Source organism: Bos indicus x Bos taurus, chromosome 2, assembly GCF_003369695.1.
Source record: "Bos indicus x Bos taurus breed Angus x Brahman F1 hybrid chromosome 2, Bos_hybrid_MaternalHap_v2.0, whole genome shotgun sequence".
Taxonomy (NCBI): Eukaryota; Metazoa; Chordata; class Mammalia; order Artiodactyla; family Bovidae; genus Bos; species Bos indicus x Bos taurus.
The window spans coordinates 122,057,766-122,075,860 of NC_040077.1; the positions used below are offsets into that span (position 1 = coordinate 122,057,766).

Genomic DNA, 18,095 nt, shown 5'->3' on the forward strand with positions numbered 1-18,095 from the left:
GTGCTGGGTCTTTTTGCTATGTGAAGGCTTTCTCTGGTTGTGGCGAGCTGCTACTGCTGGTAAGTCACTTCAGTCGTGTCCAACTTTGTGCGACCCCATAGACGGAAGCCCACCAGGCTCCCCTGTCCCTGGCATTCTCCAAGCAAGAACACTGGAGTGGGTTGCCATTTCCTTCTCCAATGCATGAAAGTGAAAGTGAAAGTCAAGTCGCTCAGTTGTGTCCAACTCTTAGTGACCCCATGGACTGCAGCCCAGCAGGCTCCTCCATCCATGGGATTTTCCAGGCAAGAGTACTAGAGTGGGGTGCGAGCTAGGGCTACTCTAAGTTGTGGTGCATGGACTTGTGGGTTCTTCCTGGACCAGGAATCAAACCAGCAACCACTGGACCACCAGGGAAGTGCAAGGTCTCCTCCGTAAACCCTTCTTTAACCCTCCAGGTGGTCTCAAGTTTCTTTCTTATTACTGTCATTATTTTAATAATAATAGTTAACATTTATGGAGTGCTGATTTTCCAGCACTTGACATACATTATCTCATTTCATTTTCACAAGTCCAAGAAGTGCAGAGACTTGGTATCCCCATTTTACCGATGGGGAGACTCAGGCTCACATGGCAGATAAACCCAAGCAGTGTGACTCCAGAGCATTCCCTGAACTGCCTTGCATGGTTTTCCCAAGGGTACACTGGAGTGGTGGTGCCGGGGGCCCGGGCCAGGCCAGAGGCCCTCTGCTGCCCTCCTTCCCAGCTGTGCACCAACCAGGTCAAAGCCCAGAGGTGTTGTTCCTGAAAGGCCAAAGCTGGTAGCCTACAGTGTCTAATTCACTCTTGCCAAGATCCAGAAATTAGGGGTGGGGAGAGCAGGCTCTTGGGCTTTTCTGGGCCTGTAAGAAGGGTATGCCCACAAGCAGAAAGCAGAGTGCCAGGACTGGAGACTGGAGGTTGGAGGAGTGGGGCCAGGCCTGGACTTGGGAATGAATTTACAAATGTGTGTGCATGTTGAGTTGCTTCAGTCATGTCCGACTCTTTTCGACCCTTTGGACTATAGTCTGCCAGTCTCTACTGTCCTGGGATTCTGCAGGCAAGAATACTGGAGTCGGTTGCCATGCTCTCCTCCAGGGGATCTTCCCCATGCAGGGGTTGAACCCACATCTCTTACATCTTTTGCATTGGCAGGTGGGTTCTTTACCACTGGGGATCTAGAATACCCCTTGATTTTCTCAATACTGCTGTCAAGTAGGCACCTTGTGCCCATTCTACAGAGGAGAAGACTGAGTCACTGGTCTGAAGGTCCTTCTCTGCGCTGTCCACACCACCTCCCACTCTGGTGCCTGCGAGTTTGGACCAGATGGTCAATGAGGAGTTAGGTGTCCCATGAGATAGAGGGACCCTTTGATTTTAGACTGACCTTGGTATCGTCCTGGGCTGCTAGGCCCAAGGGTTATGCAAATTAATGTAGATGTATGCTAATTAGGCCTCTTCAAGGCCTGTTCTTCTTATGGAGCTGCCGGCTCAGAGGTATAGGGGGACAGATCTGCCCAGAAAGGGCCTGAGGAGCCCCTCAACTGGGGATAGGTCAGCAGTCACTGGGATGAAGGGATGGGGTTGCCATGGAGACAGAGGCCAAGCCCCAGCCACTGCCTCAGGATAGTCCAGGACTGGCCAGATCAGCCCACTGAGACAGTCCAGGGCCTCTCTAACAGCTCTAAGTGTGGTCTCCGAGGGCTAATTATGTGGAAGGTAGTGACCAGCTGCTCCCTGGCTCCTCCAGGCCCGGATGAGGGAGGGGGCTGGGCCACAGCGGGTGGGTATGAGAACAGACAGATGGCAGTCTGGGGGCTTGGAGGCTGGGGAGCTGTCCTGAGGAAGAGGGCGCAGCACTGGGAGGAGGGGAGGAGGTTACCCCTCGAGAGCAGAAGGCACGGGGTTGTAGGGGTGAGTATCCCAGTCTCCAAGAACCACGTGGTGGGATTCTGTAAGGGCTCCGCCCCAGCAGACATTTGCGGAATCAGCTCTTCTGTGTGACCCTGGGTAAGCCCCTTGGCTTCCTTGAGCCTCAGTTTCCTCATCTATCAGTAGAGGTCAGATTAAGAGATGTGACCTGGGACTTCCCAATTGGTCCAGTGGTTAGGACTCTGCACTGGCCTGCAAGCCATTTGGCACAGCCAAAAAAAAATAGAGAGCAATGTGACTCGAGTATAAGGGGCAGTATACAGTAGGTACTCAATAGGTGGCTGTACAATTCTAAGACCCATTGGGAGAGGTTAGTTTAGTTTGGGTGGGGGCTTTCTTTGTATTTGTTTTGTTTTTTCGTCCTCGCTGCACAGCTCGTGGGATCTTAGTTCCCCAGTCAGGGATTGAACCTGGGCCCTCGGCTGTGAAAGCACAGAGTCCTAACCCCTGGGCCACCCGTGAAGTCCCTAGTTTTCTTGTTGGAAAGAGCTTCTTCTCTTCTTGCCTCCTCCGGCTTCCCTTGCTCCCTGGCCTGGGCCAGGTGTTCTGGTATCTGTCCTGAGGAGGGGAAGGTTTCTCATCCAGGGAGGAAAGGAACTGGGCCCTGTGGACTCAACACTGAGCTGTCAGCACTAAGCCCACAAAAGACACTCAAGAACTGTTGGCAGAATGAATGAATGAGCAGATATGAAGTGCTCAGAACAGTGCCTGGTTCTAGTTGGAGGTTAATAAACATCAGCTATTACTTCTCTGCCCATGGGAGGCTGAGCTGGGGGGCTCACCAGAGCAGAGCAGATTCTGTCCCCACTTCTGCTCTGTCCCTTCATATCACTTTGGCTGTCTAGAGAGATGTCTGGCAGGTAGGAAGAGCAGTGGAGATAGAGATAAGAACTCAGATCTTAGCTCTGCCACATCCTGTCTGAGACACTTGCAGAGACTCAAGAAGACCGCTCTGAGCCTGCTGTGTAAGAGGGGAACATTCATATCAAGGTGGCCACACTAGGGCTCTGGGGAGAGGGCTGCTGGCACCTGGAGAAGGGGTGGTGATGGGTCTGAGTATAGTCAGGCAAGGGGAGGCAGGGCTGTGATGACCCAGGCAGAACCTAAAGAGACAGGTTGTACCAGGGACTGCAAAACCAGAGGTCCCAGGATCCCAAGGCCAGTCCCCCTGCAGGCAGGTGGGCTGCAGCAACAGCAGGCCTGGATAGTAACCTGGAGCTGGAGTGGCCCCCATAGTGCAGAAGAGAACACTGAGGCCCGGAGGAGTTTTGCCCTTGGTCACAAAGCATGTTCCCGTCACAGGAGATCTCAGATCCTGAGCCACCCAGGTGCTCTCCACATAGTCTTGTGATGAATCAACAACATCTTACAACATTTTCTCTTAACTTTAAAAAAAATGTAGCTTTGTTGTAAAACATCTCAGAAATCCAAAAGTGTTGTGTATTTAAAAGTAAAAGTCTCCCGTTTCCCGCTCCCTAGGGAGAACTTCTCATAACCATTTGTTGTATGTTTCCCTGGCTCTCGATTCGGCATTTACAGTTACACACATCTTGTATCTGTCTTCTTTTTTTTTTTAAACATAAATGGAATCATATTGTTCTGCAGCTCTTTTTTTTTTTTCTTTTCACTTAACAGTGATAGCCTTGGACATTTTCCAGGAGGATCCAGGCTGAGCCAGAGAGAGGCAGAAGGGCTGCAAGACCCCTGGCAAAGAAAGGGAGAGAGAGAGTGTGTGTGGCGGGTAGGAGGAATTCCCCACAAGTCACTACACACAGTGGGTGGGAAACCAGGCAGAGAAGCCTCCATCCTCGGGTCCCAGAGGACTGTGGCATCTGGTCTCTAGGCTTGAATTCTCTGTGGTCAAAGCCACGCTAGCTTGCTTATCACCATATACCCTACATTGTGCCTGGCACATAGTAGGTGCTCAAGAAATGCTTGTTGGATGAATTGAGTTCCTTTTAGTCCCATCTTCCCTGACCCTGCCAGAGACTGCCTAGTCTCCGTTGACCGTAGTCTTTTTAATCTCTTGCTGGGTGTTTATTTTGACTCATGCTCAAATGGCTATGGATGCCAGATGGACCCTAGAGAGGGGGTCCATCCCTGAGCTCTGAGACAGAGCTCAGAGAAAGAGAGAAGACCCTCCCCTTAGACAAGTCACTGCCCTTCTCTGCTGTCAGTTTGCTCCCCTCTCTAATGAGGGCTTGGACCAGCGGGTCTCCAGGGGTCCTTCCAGCTCTGCCATCTGTGGCTTCAGCCCCACTACCTCATTTCACGGATGAGGAGCTGAGTCGACTTTAATTTTGTCAGCTGCCTCAGAAATCCATTGGGAAAAGGGGGGCTTGAGTTTGGGGATGCATCTGAGGCTGCTGCCATGTCCTAAGCACCAACTGTGTGCCAGGTACCCGCTCTAGAGCTTCACGTGCACTGTCCAGAATCATCAGGGCATTTTCCCAGTAGGCAAACAGGCTGGCTCAGAAAGGGGGAGTAACTTGCCCAAGGCCACACAGTGAGTCAGGGACTGATCTGGGAGTGGAGCTCTGATCTGCCTAGAGCCCCCAATGGTGAGCTCCTCCCGCCTCAGCATCTCTGTGAACTAAAGCCAGTAAAGGAAAAAAATTAATAATGTGAAGTCAGTAAAGGAGACCAGGTTGAACCAAACTATTCTCCAGAAACTTCAGGGTCCCCTTCCTCATTGTTTCCCCAGACAATCTGACTTCTGTATCTAAGTCCCCTGGTGACATGGCTAGAATTTGGGGCAAAAAGTGATTGACTTGCAGAACTGGCTGGCAAGGGCTTGGGCACATGAGGCTTCTGATGGGGTTCTGTGGCCCCAGGCTTAGCCCTCTCCCCCAGCTAGTTTCCTGGGGCTGGGGTGGGCCCATCTGCATTATTCATTCTTCACCCCTCAACCCCCAGCCCCCCACCTGGTGTTGGGCTCCTGGGGTTGGCGTCTAGACAGACAAGAGCATCCTACTGAGAACAGAGGCAGCCCTGACTCGGGGCTGAAGGTTCCCATGGCAACTGCATCCCCCTCAGCTGGCAGCTACCCAATAAATAAATAATCAGGGATGGGGGTGGGGAGCTCAAGGCCGGGGGAGGGGCAGCAGGGGAGCCTGGTGGAGGCTTCACTCTGGAAAGAGGTGTGGGTTAGGCTTGAAGTGGCCTGGGGGCTGGTATTGCAATCAGCCAGGTGAGAGGGTAGAGGGAGGAATATGGCCAGATGTGAGAGATTCAGAAGATCAGAGAGCCGGGACTTGATAACAGGCTAGGCATGCAGGTGAGCAAGAGACTAGGACCTAAAGCTTAACTTCCTAGCTCATGCAGCTGGACACCTCATGGGGCCCACATCCCAGGCAATGGACCAGGTTTGGGCGTATTAAGTTCATGATGAACCATCTATTGGGTACTTGGTTATAAGGGGGCTGGAGGCTTAAAAGACTGAAGCTGGCAGGAGGTCGGGGCACGCATTTGCTGGGACACATGGAATATGAAGAGAGGATGGGCTGCACCGCAGTCAGACCTGAGAAGTGGAGGATGTGTGTGCCAGGCATGGCTCTCGCCGCTGGAAATGCAGCAGTGAACATCCCCACTCTCCTGGAATTTGCTGTCTAATGCAGGAGACGGTAAATAATGAGTAAGTAGTATGTTAGTCAGTGAAAAGTACCACGGAAAAATAATTAAGTGGTGAAGGGTGGGAGGAGCCAGGAGTTCTGCAACAGAATATAATTTTACATGGTGCTGACTCTCCTCAAGATGAGATGAGGGAGGTACTGTGAAACATACCCATTTTGTTGGTGAGGAAACTGAGGTACAGGGAGATTCAGTGACTTGCCCAGAGTTGTAGAAAAACCAGTGGCACCAGGGTTCTAACCCAGCTCTGCTCCTAATTTCCTGGACCAAGTTGTTATAGCAGGTGGGTGGGGGAGTGAGTGGCAGGAAGGATGTGAAGACCTTTAATCAACTTTGGATGTGAGAACCTTGGGATACATAAGGCATTAACTGGAGAGGAAAAGGCGTTGTTGTTTTTTTTAATAGAAGAGTCTTGAGCATGTTTAGGAGCCAGAGGGAAGGATCCCAGGCAGGGGAAGAAGTTGAGTTTACAAGAGAAGAGACTGTGGATGACATGGGCTCCTGAGAAGGTAGAGAACACAGTTCGGAGTGCAGGAGGAGGCATTGGCCTTGGGTGGGAGGAGGGATGGAGCCTCAAGTGTAGGAGATGGGGGTGAAGGAGACCAGGTCTTCACCCAGAGCAGGGTGAAGGACACCCAGCAGGTGGAGGACGGCGAGAAGACCTGAATATCATCAGGGAGAGTGATTTCCTGGGGAGCCTCTTGGATTTGATCATTCCAGATCTCCAGGGGCCCCAGTCTGCCCCGGGGAGTGACTCTGCAGCAATGCTTGGCTGCTTTTCAAGAACTAAGAAAACTATTAATTGGGTTTATCCAAGAGTGGGCTTTCCCTGACATTCGTGATGAAAAGGCAGAGGAGTATGAGAGTCTGGGTTGCAGGCGAAGCTGATGGTGAAGTGAGGGATCCCGTGATCCCAGCAGGCTGACTTGGGATGTGAAGTGGGGAATGGAAGCGAGGAGAGGGCTGGGGAGCTGGCACCCTGGGCTGGGCTCGTCATCATGAAGGCTATTGGAAAGAAGGTGGGGTGGTCCGAGAGGGGCTCAGGAATCGCTGACTTTGGAAAGCGTGGCAGTTACAGGTGGTGACCCAGCCCAAGAGGTGGCCGTGGACAAGGAAGAATGGAAGCCTGGGTCGTGGGAGAGGACTTAAGAGGCTGAGAGATTGGGGTACTGCAGGGGGTGCCCCCACCCGATGTTAGAGTCAACCAGGGTGATGCAGGGATCGAGGAATCATCTTCAAGGAACGGACCTGACCTGGAGTGGATGATGAAGCCAGCCATGGATGAGGGTGGGACAGCCACAGGCCTCCCACCTTTGGGCCCGAGGAAGGAGATGAGAGAAGAGAAACAGAGTCACTGAAAAGACTCCAGAGAGGCAGCGTCCTTGGGTGAAGATGTAGCAGGTGGGGGACCCCTTAGAAAAGGCACTGAGGCCAGAGAGACACTCGCTGGTGTGGAAGGGCTCGTGAAAGGGGGCTGGGGGGGTCTGGGTCAGGAAGCGGCACAGAGGGGCATTCAGATCAAGGGCAGAGAGGACTGACCGACGGGCAGGAAAGTGGGACTTACTCTGTGGGCGCTGACAGATCCAGAGAGGGCTGTGGGGCTGAGGGGTCTGGATTTCTTCTGTCCTGCTGGGACTAGTTACCACTCATCCTGCTTGTCTGGAGTCCTGAGTGACCTGAGAGTTGGCTGGCCCAGAGGCCATAGAGATTACCCCAGGCTCTCTGGGCTGCATGGACGACAGAGTGACTCAAGCAGATTTTGTGCTTTAGAAAAAGCACTCCACAGAGGTGGTCGGCAGCCTCCCTCTGCCAGGAAATCTGGCAGGAGGCTGCAGCACTTGCCCACAGAAGCCTTGTGCCAGCTCACGGAGGAGAGAGACCCAAGAAGCCAGCTTGCTCTGGCCTGTAGGCTGACCAGGTCAAAATTTCCCCAGAGTCATTTTTTCCCTCTCACTGCATGTGTACTTGAACTTTTTGCAAAGGGATAGGTTGCTGTTGTCTCCACACAAGTCCTCTCATCAAAGGAAAAAGGACACTCCAAGGCCAGTTATGATTTACACCCACTGCAGTCTTCAGACTAGTGTTTCTAAGCTGGTGGAACCAGATAGGGGAGATACTCCTCCTGTTTTTTGTTCTTATCTTTACTTGTTAATTAGCCGCATATCAGTGCTGGGGAAGCAGGAGTTCTGGAGTAACAACAGCTTTAGAATTGGGATTATATGGAATCTCAGTTAAAATATTTATTTATTTAAGTTGATCTCTGCACTCACCTTTGGCAGAAGAGGCAGCATCGTTCAGGCCTGGGTTATCACGCTTATCACAATGGTTTGTAACTGTCCAGTTTTCCATCCATCTCCCCACCTAGGCTCTGAGTTCCCAAAGGGCAGGGACTGCAACATATTCACTTCAGCATCCCAGCGTCAGCACGAGGCCTGACACAGACTAAACATTCTGTGAATAAATAAATGATGGACCCTGGATGGATGAGGGCATGTCAGATGTCGGAGGGATGAATAAAGGGATGTGGATGGGGTTTTGATGAATGAGTGGGTGAGTGTTGGATGGGAGGCTGCAAGGATGGCTCAGAGTGACAAGAACAGCTAGTGTTCCATATTCAGTGGAAAGAGAGGTCCCTCTGGGCCAGGCAAGAAGTCTTGCTAGGGAAGGAGAAAATTGTGCTATATTTTGAAAAATGAGGAGGACTTGGGTATAGGAAAAGGGAAATGATAGTGAAACCTCAACTGTTATTTCAGCTGCTTAGGGGCAGAAACTGACCCAGAATAAAGAATTGAGCCAAATCCTAGCAGCCTTCAAAGCCCAACTAAGAAGCTTTGGCTGTTAGGTCTTCTATTAATTAACTACCTTCTATTAAGTCTAATAGTTTATGTGATGTCTCCATATCCTCACAGCTTCCTGGGGGAATTCCTGTCTTCCCCATTTATAATTAAAGAAATAGTCTCAGAGAGGGGAATTAACTTGTCCTGAGTCACACAGCAATCTGCAGTCTGAACCTGAGTTGACTGCCGCTCACTCCATCTGTGAGGGCCCTGAGAACACAAGGGCTTTGAGCAAGGGCCAGGGTGGGGGTGCGGGTGATGCCAGGTTTAGGCAGTTGTGTCCAGGCAGGGTGTCTCCCCAGCTACACTGTGAGCCTGGGCAACTCTGTCACAACCTCATTTCCAGGATCCCATGCCAGCTGAGTCTAGAGCACCCACCCGGACCTCAAACCACCAGGGCTCCCCAGGGCCTCACAGAGTCAAGATAGAAAGGAGAACAGACTTGGGGCAGGAGCTTTGGGTTCAGGCCATTGGATTAAAGACCAGAAGAGCCCTTAGATTATTTAGTCTGGCAGCCTCTGTGTATGAAAGAGGAGCCCAAGACCCACAGAGAAGGTGGCTTGCCCATGTAAGCCAGGAGTCAGTGTTAGAACCTCAACCAGAAACCACATGTCTAAACTCCCAAGCCAGTGCCAACCGGGAAAGGTGGCGTGCTGGTGCCAAAATGGGACAGAAGGCAGAGAAAGGCAGGGTGTCTGCCTGGCTCTGCCACCAACCTGCTGTGTGACCTTGGGCAAGTCACTTCCTCTCTCTGGGCCTCATCGTTGCTTTCCTCTGAGCTAATGATCTCAGCGGTGCCTTTCTGCCAAGAAGTATCCAATGAGAGATGAACTTGGAAAGCTCTTTGCAACCTGCAGAGCCCTGGGAGGGGAGTCACCAGCAAGAGGCAGGCCGGTGCCAGGTCATTGGATGCCAGGGTTGGGCCTCTGCCCAAGCTTTACCATCTGTGTGGTACCATCACCTCCACCCCCTCCTGCCTCCTAGCCAGGAAAAAGCCTTCTGGGACCTTATTTTATTAGGATCATCTCTCCCTACCTAGACAGACTCTCTTCTCTCTCCTTCTATGTAGGCAGGACTCTTGGGTATAAGTGACAGAAATCAGTACAAGGAGGGAGAATTCGTTTAGTCATGGCTGGATCCTCAGGCCCAAAACAAGGTCTCCCAGACGCTCCCCTTGCGTGTTCACTCTTCTTTCCTCACTCTCTGTCCCTTAGCTCTGGCTTCCTCCTCAAGCAGGCTGTCCCCTGCATGGTGGCAAAGACAGTCCCCAGGAGCTCTCAGCTGACACTATACCCATCCAGGTATCTTGGCGGACAGGCAGCATCTCTGTCCTGATCCCCCAGCAAATATCCAGGCAACTCTCAGGGGCAGAGCGCAGAGAGAGTGCCCACCCATGAGCAGATCACTGTGTGCTGCTTATTTACTTAGACTTGGGTCCTGAGCCCACCGCAGAAATCAGTACGCATGGACTGAGGGTCTGGGAGGCAGTTTCCAAAACAAAGAGATAGGTTCTGTCAACAGAAGAAGGGATATGGGACGGTCGGTAAGCATTGGTATCCTTGGGACCTGTGTTTCTAAGTGTATCAGCTGAAAGGTTGAATCAGGGGCTATTGGAAAGGGACTGTTGATCGAGTCCTATATCAGTCACCTCCTGCTGCATAACAAATCCCTCCAAAATGTAGTGGTGCAAAAACAATCATTTTCGGGAGTTCCCTGGCGGTCCAGTGGTTAGGACTCAGGGCTTTGACTGCCATGGGCCCAGGTTCAAGCCCTGATTCGGGGAACTAAGATCACACAAGCTGCACGATGTGGCTGAAAATTTAAAAACAGTAATAAAAACAAAAAATAGAACAACCGCTTGATTTAGCTCACGATTTTGTGGGTCAGCTGGAGGTTCTTTGGTCCAGGGACATGTCTTTGGTCTGTTGTTGGGTTGGCTAGCGTCTGAGTGATCTAGGATGGCCTCACTCGTGTGTGTTGATGTGGCTGTTGGCTGGGGTGCCTTGGTTCTTTTCCCCGTGCCCTCTTATCCTCCTGAAAGTGAGCTTGAGCTCTTTCAAAAGTTGTTTTCTGTGTTATCAGTGTAAAAAGTGGGCAAGCTCCAATGCACCAGCGTTTTTCAAGCTTTTTCACCTGCTTCCTCTTGGCTCACATCTCATTGAATGAAGCAAGTCATGTGACCGAACACAAGCATTAGTATGGGAAGGCACTGCCAAGGAGCACAAAGTTAGTGTGGAAGCAGGAGGAGAAAAAGGAAAGCAAATCCCTTTCTCTGCAGCCCATGGATTCCCTGGGCCAGGACAACCTCCAGAGAGGGGTCCTTAAAAGAGGAAACTCAGTCCTACCAGCTTCCCTGGGTCCTCCAGGGCCATGGCTCATCCCTAGACCAGTGCTAGGGGGAGCCAGTCTGAATCCTGACTCCACTGAGACCCACCCCCCTGGGAAGCTGCAGGTGCCAGGCGGGGAGGCTTCTTGGCAGGGAGGAAGGTGTTCTGAACCCTGGCTCCTGTCTCCCATTAGCCCACCCCAAAGTGATCACCAGGGCTCCATCCCTCTCTCATCCTCACCAATTTGTCCTCACCTCCCAGTATCCCCTTGGGTACTCCAGGCTGGGGTGACCTTGAGACGTGTGTACAGTCAGGTCATGGTGCCTCATCACCCTGGTAACTGGTGTCCCCTGCTCCACAAGGTTGAGGAGGAGTCCCCGTCTTCCTCCTTTAGGGAGTGACGTGGCCTCAGCCTGCTCTTTCCCACAGGTGGCTGCGCTGGAGCGGCAGATCTTTGACTTCCTGGGCTACCAGTGGGCTCCGATCCTAGCCAACTTCCTGCACATCATGGCAGTTATCCTGGGCATCTTTGGCACCGTGCAGTACCGCTCCCGGTACCTCATTCTGGTATGGCTCACTCGGCCCCTCCCCAAACCAACTCCCTCTTTCTCATCCCCATCCATTCCCACCTCATTCTCCAGCCAGAGCTGCCCCCCAACCCCGGGCACCTAGACCCCTGCCTGAGTCTTGGCTCCAGCCTGGCTGGTGATATCCAAATCCCAGTGCTTCTTTGCTCAGTGGAGACAAGATTAGTACTTTCCTAAAGAATTTTCTATGGAAAAGTCCAACTATTAACCAGATGCATCATTGAGTGAGTGCTTCCCATGTGCCAGAGCTCCCTAGTAGCTCAGTTGGTAAAGAATCTGCCTGCAATGCAGGAGACCCTGGTTTGATTTCTGAGTTGGGAAGATCCCCTGGAGAAGGGATAGGCTACCCACTCCAGTATTCTGTCCTAGAGAATTCCGTGGACAGTCCATGGGGTCGCAAAGAGTCAGCCACAACTGAGTGACTTTCACTTTCATACTTCACTTTCCCATGTGCCAGGCACATGCCAAGAGTTTCACTAGCTTTACTTACCTTTACGACAGCCCTGCGAGGTGTATCTTACTGTCTCCATTTTCCAGATGAGGAAATGAGGCTCAGAAAGGTGACCAGGACTCCTTGAGTCACACAGCTAATAAGTGGCGGGGTTAGAGCATCGCTGCCAGAGCGAAGGCTCCTGCTGCATCCCCACGCTGCCCCAGTAGGTCCGTGTGAGGGATGCACTTGGTCTGGCTTCTCAAGTTGCTTCAGGAAGGCTTGGCTCTTGTCCCTTGATGTTCATCAAGCATGTGGTCTAGAGAGACTCGTGGGATTCTGAGGCCAGTGCCTCCTGCGCCCAATCCTAGGAGTACATTGTGTCCCTGGCTCCCTCCACCTACGTCCTCTTTCTAAGCTCTGGTCCCTGAAGATCAAACTCCTGTTTTCAGCTGGTCTCATCCTCGTCTGCTGCTCTTCCGCAGTGACCCATTCACACACCTCTCTTGAGGGAAAAGGCTCTTTGGTAGGTTTGCTTCATAAATGCCTGACACCTCCAATACTGATGACATGTAATTTCATGCCCCTCCCACCCCCAAGCCCACTCACCCTCATTCTAGGCTGAGTTTCCCCACCTCCAACAGGCTCAGTTCCAGAAGTCAGGTGAACAGGGCCCTTCCAAAGCTCTCCCTCACCTGAGAGGACTCTTCTCTCCAGTCCTTAGGAATTCCCCAGGCACCTCTGTAAACAGCACTGTCTTCCAGGAAGCTGCCATTAGAATCACAGGCATAGGATTTGGGTGGAAATCATCCAGCTCCTTGGGCTTCCCAGGTGGCTCAGTGGTCAAAAAACCCAACTGCTAATGCAGAATCTGTAAGAGATATGGGTTCGATCCCTGGGTTGGGAAAATCCCCTGGAGGAGGAAATGGCAGCCTACTCCAGTACTCTTGAAAAATCCCATGGACAGAGACGCCTGGCAGGCTACAGTCCATGGGGTCACAAAAGAGTCGGACACGACTTAGCAACTAAACAACAGCAACCGCGAGCTCCTCTCTAGTTCTTGGCCATGCGCAGGATGCCGTCTGGTGTCTCTGTTCTCTACAGATTGGATAGGACTACCTACCAGAGGACTTGGGTTTGCATGACAGCCCTACCTCTTCCTAGCTGTGTGATCTTGGAAAACGTAAACCTCTTCTCTGAGCCTTAGCTTAGCTTTAAAGAGAAAGACGGTGCTTTCCCTGCAGGGCTCTCGTAAGGGAGCCTGATTGTAAGATGATTTATACACTGAGAAGTGCTCTCTGAGTGAGGCACTGTCATAGTTTCCCCTGCGGAGGTCTTTTTAGTCCATTGACCCACCCCCCTCCCCACTCCCCCAGGCCCCGCCCTGACCCCCCCTCTGCTTTCCCCAGTATGCAGCCTGGCTGGTGCTCTGGGTTGGCTGGAATGCTTTTATCATCTGCTTCTATTTGGAGGTTGGACAGCTGTCCCAGGTAAGCCTCGGGCCTGGCATTGTCAGAGGGCAAAGCCTGGCATCCCCTGCCCCAAGGGCTCCTGTGGTGTGGGTCTGGGGTGTCATCTCCTAAAGAGAACACTCTCTACACATTGAAGTAATCTGTGCTCCCCCTCCACCCCTACATTTTCATTTCTGGCCTCTGTACTTCTCAAAAACAAATGATGAAGCTGAAGGGCAGTCTGAGTGAAGATGGGTTGGGGTTCCAGTTGATCACAGTCTCAGAAGAAACCATCAATATGTCATGACCCAGAAGACTTCTCTTAGGCTTCACACATGTTCAGTGCAAAAGAAGTGAAGATGCAACATGCTTAGTATGGCTTAGACCGTGAAGATTTGAGTCCAGTTCTGATAGATATTTTTCAGATGAGAAAGAGACTAGGTAGTAGAGTCTGTTCTGGGAAAACTGAACAGACCATGTCACATGGAGAACTGTTGAAGAAAGTGGGAGTATTTAACCTGGAGAAGAACAAATCCAGAGGGCACAACTCCTAGTTTTAGATAGAAAGGAGGCGAAATACATGAATGAGAGCACTTGGCTTCGTACTGTTGCTAGATTTAAATCCCAGCTCAAACATTTCCTAGCTGTGTGACCTTGGGCAGGTGGCTTACCCTCTCTGAGCATCAGTTTCCTCATCTAGTAAGTGCAGTTAATAGAAACTCCAATTTCATGTGGTTGCGGAGGGAGATCGCACATCTCAGTGCTTGGCACCCAGTCGGTATGCAGTGAATATTTGTTAATGGACCATATGAGTGAATGGATTGGGAAACACATGCATACGTGGGTGAGAACTGATTAGCCAGCCCCTTCTCCATTTCAAGAGGAAACCAAGGACTAAAGAGAGGAGAGGTTTGCCCAGGGTCACACACAGGGAGCAGTGGAGAGGTTGAATGAGCTGTGAAGGTCTGTATTGGAGATTTCACTAACAGCTGGAAAGGGGAACCGGCCACCATTAATATCCTTTCCCGCCCTGAAATTCTGAGGCTCCTGTGGGGCTGTAGCAGCCCGGCATGATCATCTGGCGCCACCTACTGGCCAAACGTAGACTTGCAGATACAGACCATACCTTTCACAAATCAAGCCAGGAAGGAAAGCTGTTATAACCCGGTGTGAAGTAGACATTTATATAAGGTCTCCTGGAACCTGGGAAGGATCTTCACCCTCCCCCCAGCTCAGTATCCTAGGCCCCTCTGCCCCTAGGACCGGGACTTCATCATGACCTTCAACACATCCCTGCACCGCTCCTGGTGGATGGAGAACGGGCCAGGCTGCCTGGTGACACCTGTCCTGAACTCCCGCCTGGCCCTGGAGGACCACCATGTCATCTCAGTCACCGGCTGCCTGCTCGACTACCCCTACATTGAAGCACTTAGCAGTGCCCTGCAGATCTTCTTGGCTGTGAGTTTCTGTCCCCCTGCCCATCCCAGCCCTGCCCTTGGCAGTAACACACACACACAGTTACATAACCCTCTTTCCTCTTAACAAGCCAGTAAGATATCGCCCAGGTCCAACTGGAGAAACAGAGGTAAAATAATCACTTGTTCAAAGTCACACCCAGAACGGAGAACAGAACCAAGTGTATTAAGTTTAAGGCACAGTCATTAAACTTGGGAAGTTGTTCTGGGTTTGCCTTCCTCTCAGCATATTTGGCCCCTCCAGCCAGGGTGGGCAGGGCCAGGCAGGGGGTGAAGAAAGAGCTTCCCACTCCTCCCTCTCTTTCTGATGCGCTGTGTCCTCCCTCAGCTGTTTGGCTTCGTGTTCGCCTGCTACGTGAGCAAAGTATTCCTGGAAGAGGAGGACAGCTGTGAGTCCGGAACCCCTAGGGAAGTGGGGACCCCATGTCGTCAGCACCCTGGACAGGGGCCCAAGCGGGAGGGAGCCCTGGGTCAGTTAAGGGGTCCCTGAGACTAGGCTGGGTGGGGATCTGCATAGCCGGCCCATTCTGGATGAGGATCAGATGTCCAGGTGCCCAAGCCAAGGCACTGCCCCACTACCCGCCCCGTAGGCCCCGTCCTGTCCCCTCAGAGGGGTCCACAGCCTCACTCCAGTCAAGCACCACCCATTCCCAGTTCGTCCCACTCCAGCCCCTCGGAAGGGCTTGCCTCCCTGCTCGTTCCCCCACTCCCACCCTACAGCCTTCTCCCTTAAACGACAGCCCTCCGCATCTACCCTCCAGCTCTCTATCTCAGGCCTTGGCCCATCCCTCGGGATGTTACAGCAAAGCTCAACCCCTCAGGCCCTGTACCCGATCTGGTCCTCCCTTTCAAGACCCAGCCTCCCATCACCTCGCCTATCCACAGGACCATCTCTCTAACCACGTGCCATCTCCCCTTCCGCAGTCGATTTCATCGGCGGTTTTGACTCCTACGGATACCAGGCGCCCCAGAAGACGTCGCATTTACAACTGCAGCCTCTGTACACGTGGGTCATGGCGCGGAGCCGTGTCGGGTGGAGGGACCCCGGCATTAGTGTAGGAGAAAGAAGGGGAGGGGGGAGCGGAAAGGGCAGGCGGATCTCTCCGCCTCCCTATTCAGTGGTCCGCTTCCCTAATTGGTTTTTGTTTCTTGCAGGTCTGGGTAGCGTTTGCCCCACGCCCACCCCCGCGGCTAGACTGACCGGCGCTGCCGCGAGCTCTGGCCAAAATGGCAGGCGCGCCCCCTGGCGGCTCCCTGACTGACTGCAGCCTGAGCCGGCTGGATCTGGGTCTGAAGCGGACTTGGACTTGGCCCTTAGCAGCCTGGACTTGAGGGGCGGGGCGGGGAGCGGGGTGTGGCGGGGAGAATCGCGGGGTTTGTATTTTTGTTTTTTTAATCTCAGCCTTGACGTGTGCGGGAGACTCCCCCGCCCTTCTCCAGCCTCCCCTTCCTCCCTTCTTCCCCCAGCATCCTGTCCCCTGTCCAGAGGGAAAGGGCAGGAGAGACACACACACCCCATCTCGCCACATTTATTCACCAGCCCTGAGGAAAGTTCCCCCGAACCATGAAGAGGAGGAGTCCTGGGTTCTAATCTCAGCTCCATCACTAACTCTGTGTGACATCTGGCAAAGCCCTTGTCTTCTCTGGGCCTTAGCTTCTCACCTCAAATAATTAAAATAATCCCTTAGTAAATGGAGCTCTTCCTAGCCTTTTCATTTGACTCTCAATTCTCTGGACTATACTGGGGCTTTGCTATAATCCCCATTTTGCAGATATGGAAACTGAGTCCCAGAGATGTAAAGCGATTTGCTTGAGGTCACACAGCTGGGCTTTTGGTGGAGGCAGGCCTTGAATACAGTATATCATCTGTAGTTTCGGACTCCAAAACCCAGTGTCCAGTTTCTGAATTCCGTTTCCAAGCCCCCTTCCAACTTGGACACTGTAGAACCCATATGGCATACACCACTCTCACATACCACCACCCCCACTTGCCAACGCCTCTCTTAAAGCAATATACCCGTTCTCTTGTTGGACACGGGATGGACAGATCCCAGAGCCCTGAATTCAGCCTGACCGACAGGGAAGCCTTCTTAGACTCGGCCTCTGCCCACCCTTGGCAAAGCTTTCGAGCTTTCTCTAGCAAAGGGGGGACACAATCCCATTGCCCCAGTCCCTCCCAGGTCCCTGAGGCTGCTGCACCCATGACCCCTCACCCCCTCAGCAACTTTGCCAACCTCTAAGGACACCATCCACTTCATCTGGTGAAAGACCAGTGGTTCCAGCATGGAAAAGGGCTCATCTGTGCTGCCCAGCCACCAGTGTTGAAAGATCACCAGCATTCATGATCGTTTCGGTGTCCAGAAGCAACTTCTAACAACCCCAGAAGTTGTTCCAGAGAGGCAGAATGGGGGAGGGATGCCGTAGGGGAGATGGGTCTGGAGGGCCAGCACCCTTCCTTAAGAGCAAGTCGACGTAAGGGCTCAGTCTCCTCACCTCCCTCCTCAGACACCTCTGAGGACCCTGCATCCCGTGTGCTGGCTGGTGAATCCAAGGGCAGGAAGATTGGGCCTCAGCTTCCAGTTTGTGAAACAGGAGTGGCTCCGGCTTAGGAAGGCGGGTGGGAGGCCCAGGGGAACCAGGTGGAAGTACAGACGGTCGTACACCTGAGCCCCTCCATGACGACCATTCCTCACTCTCCACGCGCTGATCTGCCATCCCCTCCTGTCTAAGGCCAAAATATCCTGAACTCGGATCCCACCCCAACATCTAGTATGCAGGTCTGTGCTGAAGAGCCAACCCTGGGCATTTCTCTGGTCACTACGGGACCTGAGATCAGCCCTGGCCAGCTACAGGTGCAGCTCAAGAGTGTGATGGTTCCCTCCGGCCTGGCTGCTGCTCTGCCCCTGGGCCAACTCCTGCCTCCAGCCCTCTCCTCCCACCCCCAGCCAGCTGTCATCTCACCCCGAACCCCTTTTCTACTCAGCAGGTTTAGCCACTGGTGCTTTGAAGCCTTTTGTTTTTATAAGATGGGTTTTTTTTTCCAAGGAGACGAGATTTTCGTCTCACTGGCAACTTGCAAGGCAGGGAATGTTGCCCTGGTTTCTGTGCAGGTGGGTTGATTAAAGACTGTGTTTTCTTCTCTCTTCCTGTCCTCCTGCCCATGAGTTAGCAGGGTCTTCTAAGGGAAAAGTCTTTGTATGAAGGGTGGGCAGAGGTTGGGAACCTATGTCATTGTCATGATCAAACATTCCTGGGACACTGGCCTGTGCCTCTGGCTGGCTGTGTGGCTTTGGGCAAATGATCCTCCCTGTCTTGCTTCACAATCCCTTGGAGAGCTTTCTATTTTTCTGATTAAGTGCATTTTAAGATTATGCTTTCAAATATCATTGGCATCTTGGCTCTGCCCTC

General features: G+C 52.5%; 1 protein-coding gene across 1 annotated transcript in view; it reads left to right on the forward strand.

Annotated features, from left to right (window-relative positions):
• The window catches only part of NKAIN1 (sodium/potassium transporting ATPase interacting 1), a 45,868-nt gene extending 28,038 nt beyond the window's left edge, over positions 1 to 17,830 (forward strand). Inside the window, exons 2-7 of the mRNA XM_027517871.1 lie at positions 11,174 to 11,311; positions 13,171 to 13,251; positions 14,473 to 14,670; positions 15,016 to 15,076; positions 15,612 to 15,693; positions 15,843 to 17,830. Coding sequence (XP_027373672.1) covers positions 11,174 to 11,311; positions 13,171 to 13,251; positions 14,473 to 14,670; positions 15,016 to 15,076; positions 15,612 to 15,693; positions 15,843 to 15,852 — 570 coding nt within the window. The 3' untranslated portion in view covers positions 15,853 to 17,830. The remainder of the gene's footprint in view (positions 1 to 11,173; positions 11,312 to 13,170; positions 13,252 to 14,472; positions 14,671 to 15,015; positions 15,077 to 15,611; positions 15,694 to 15,842) is intronic.
• Positions 17,831 to 18,095: the final 265 nt, after the last annotated feature.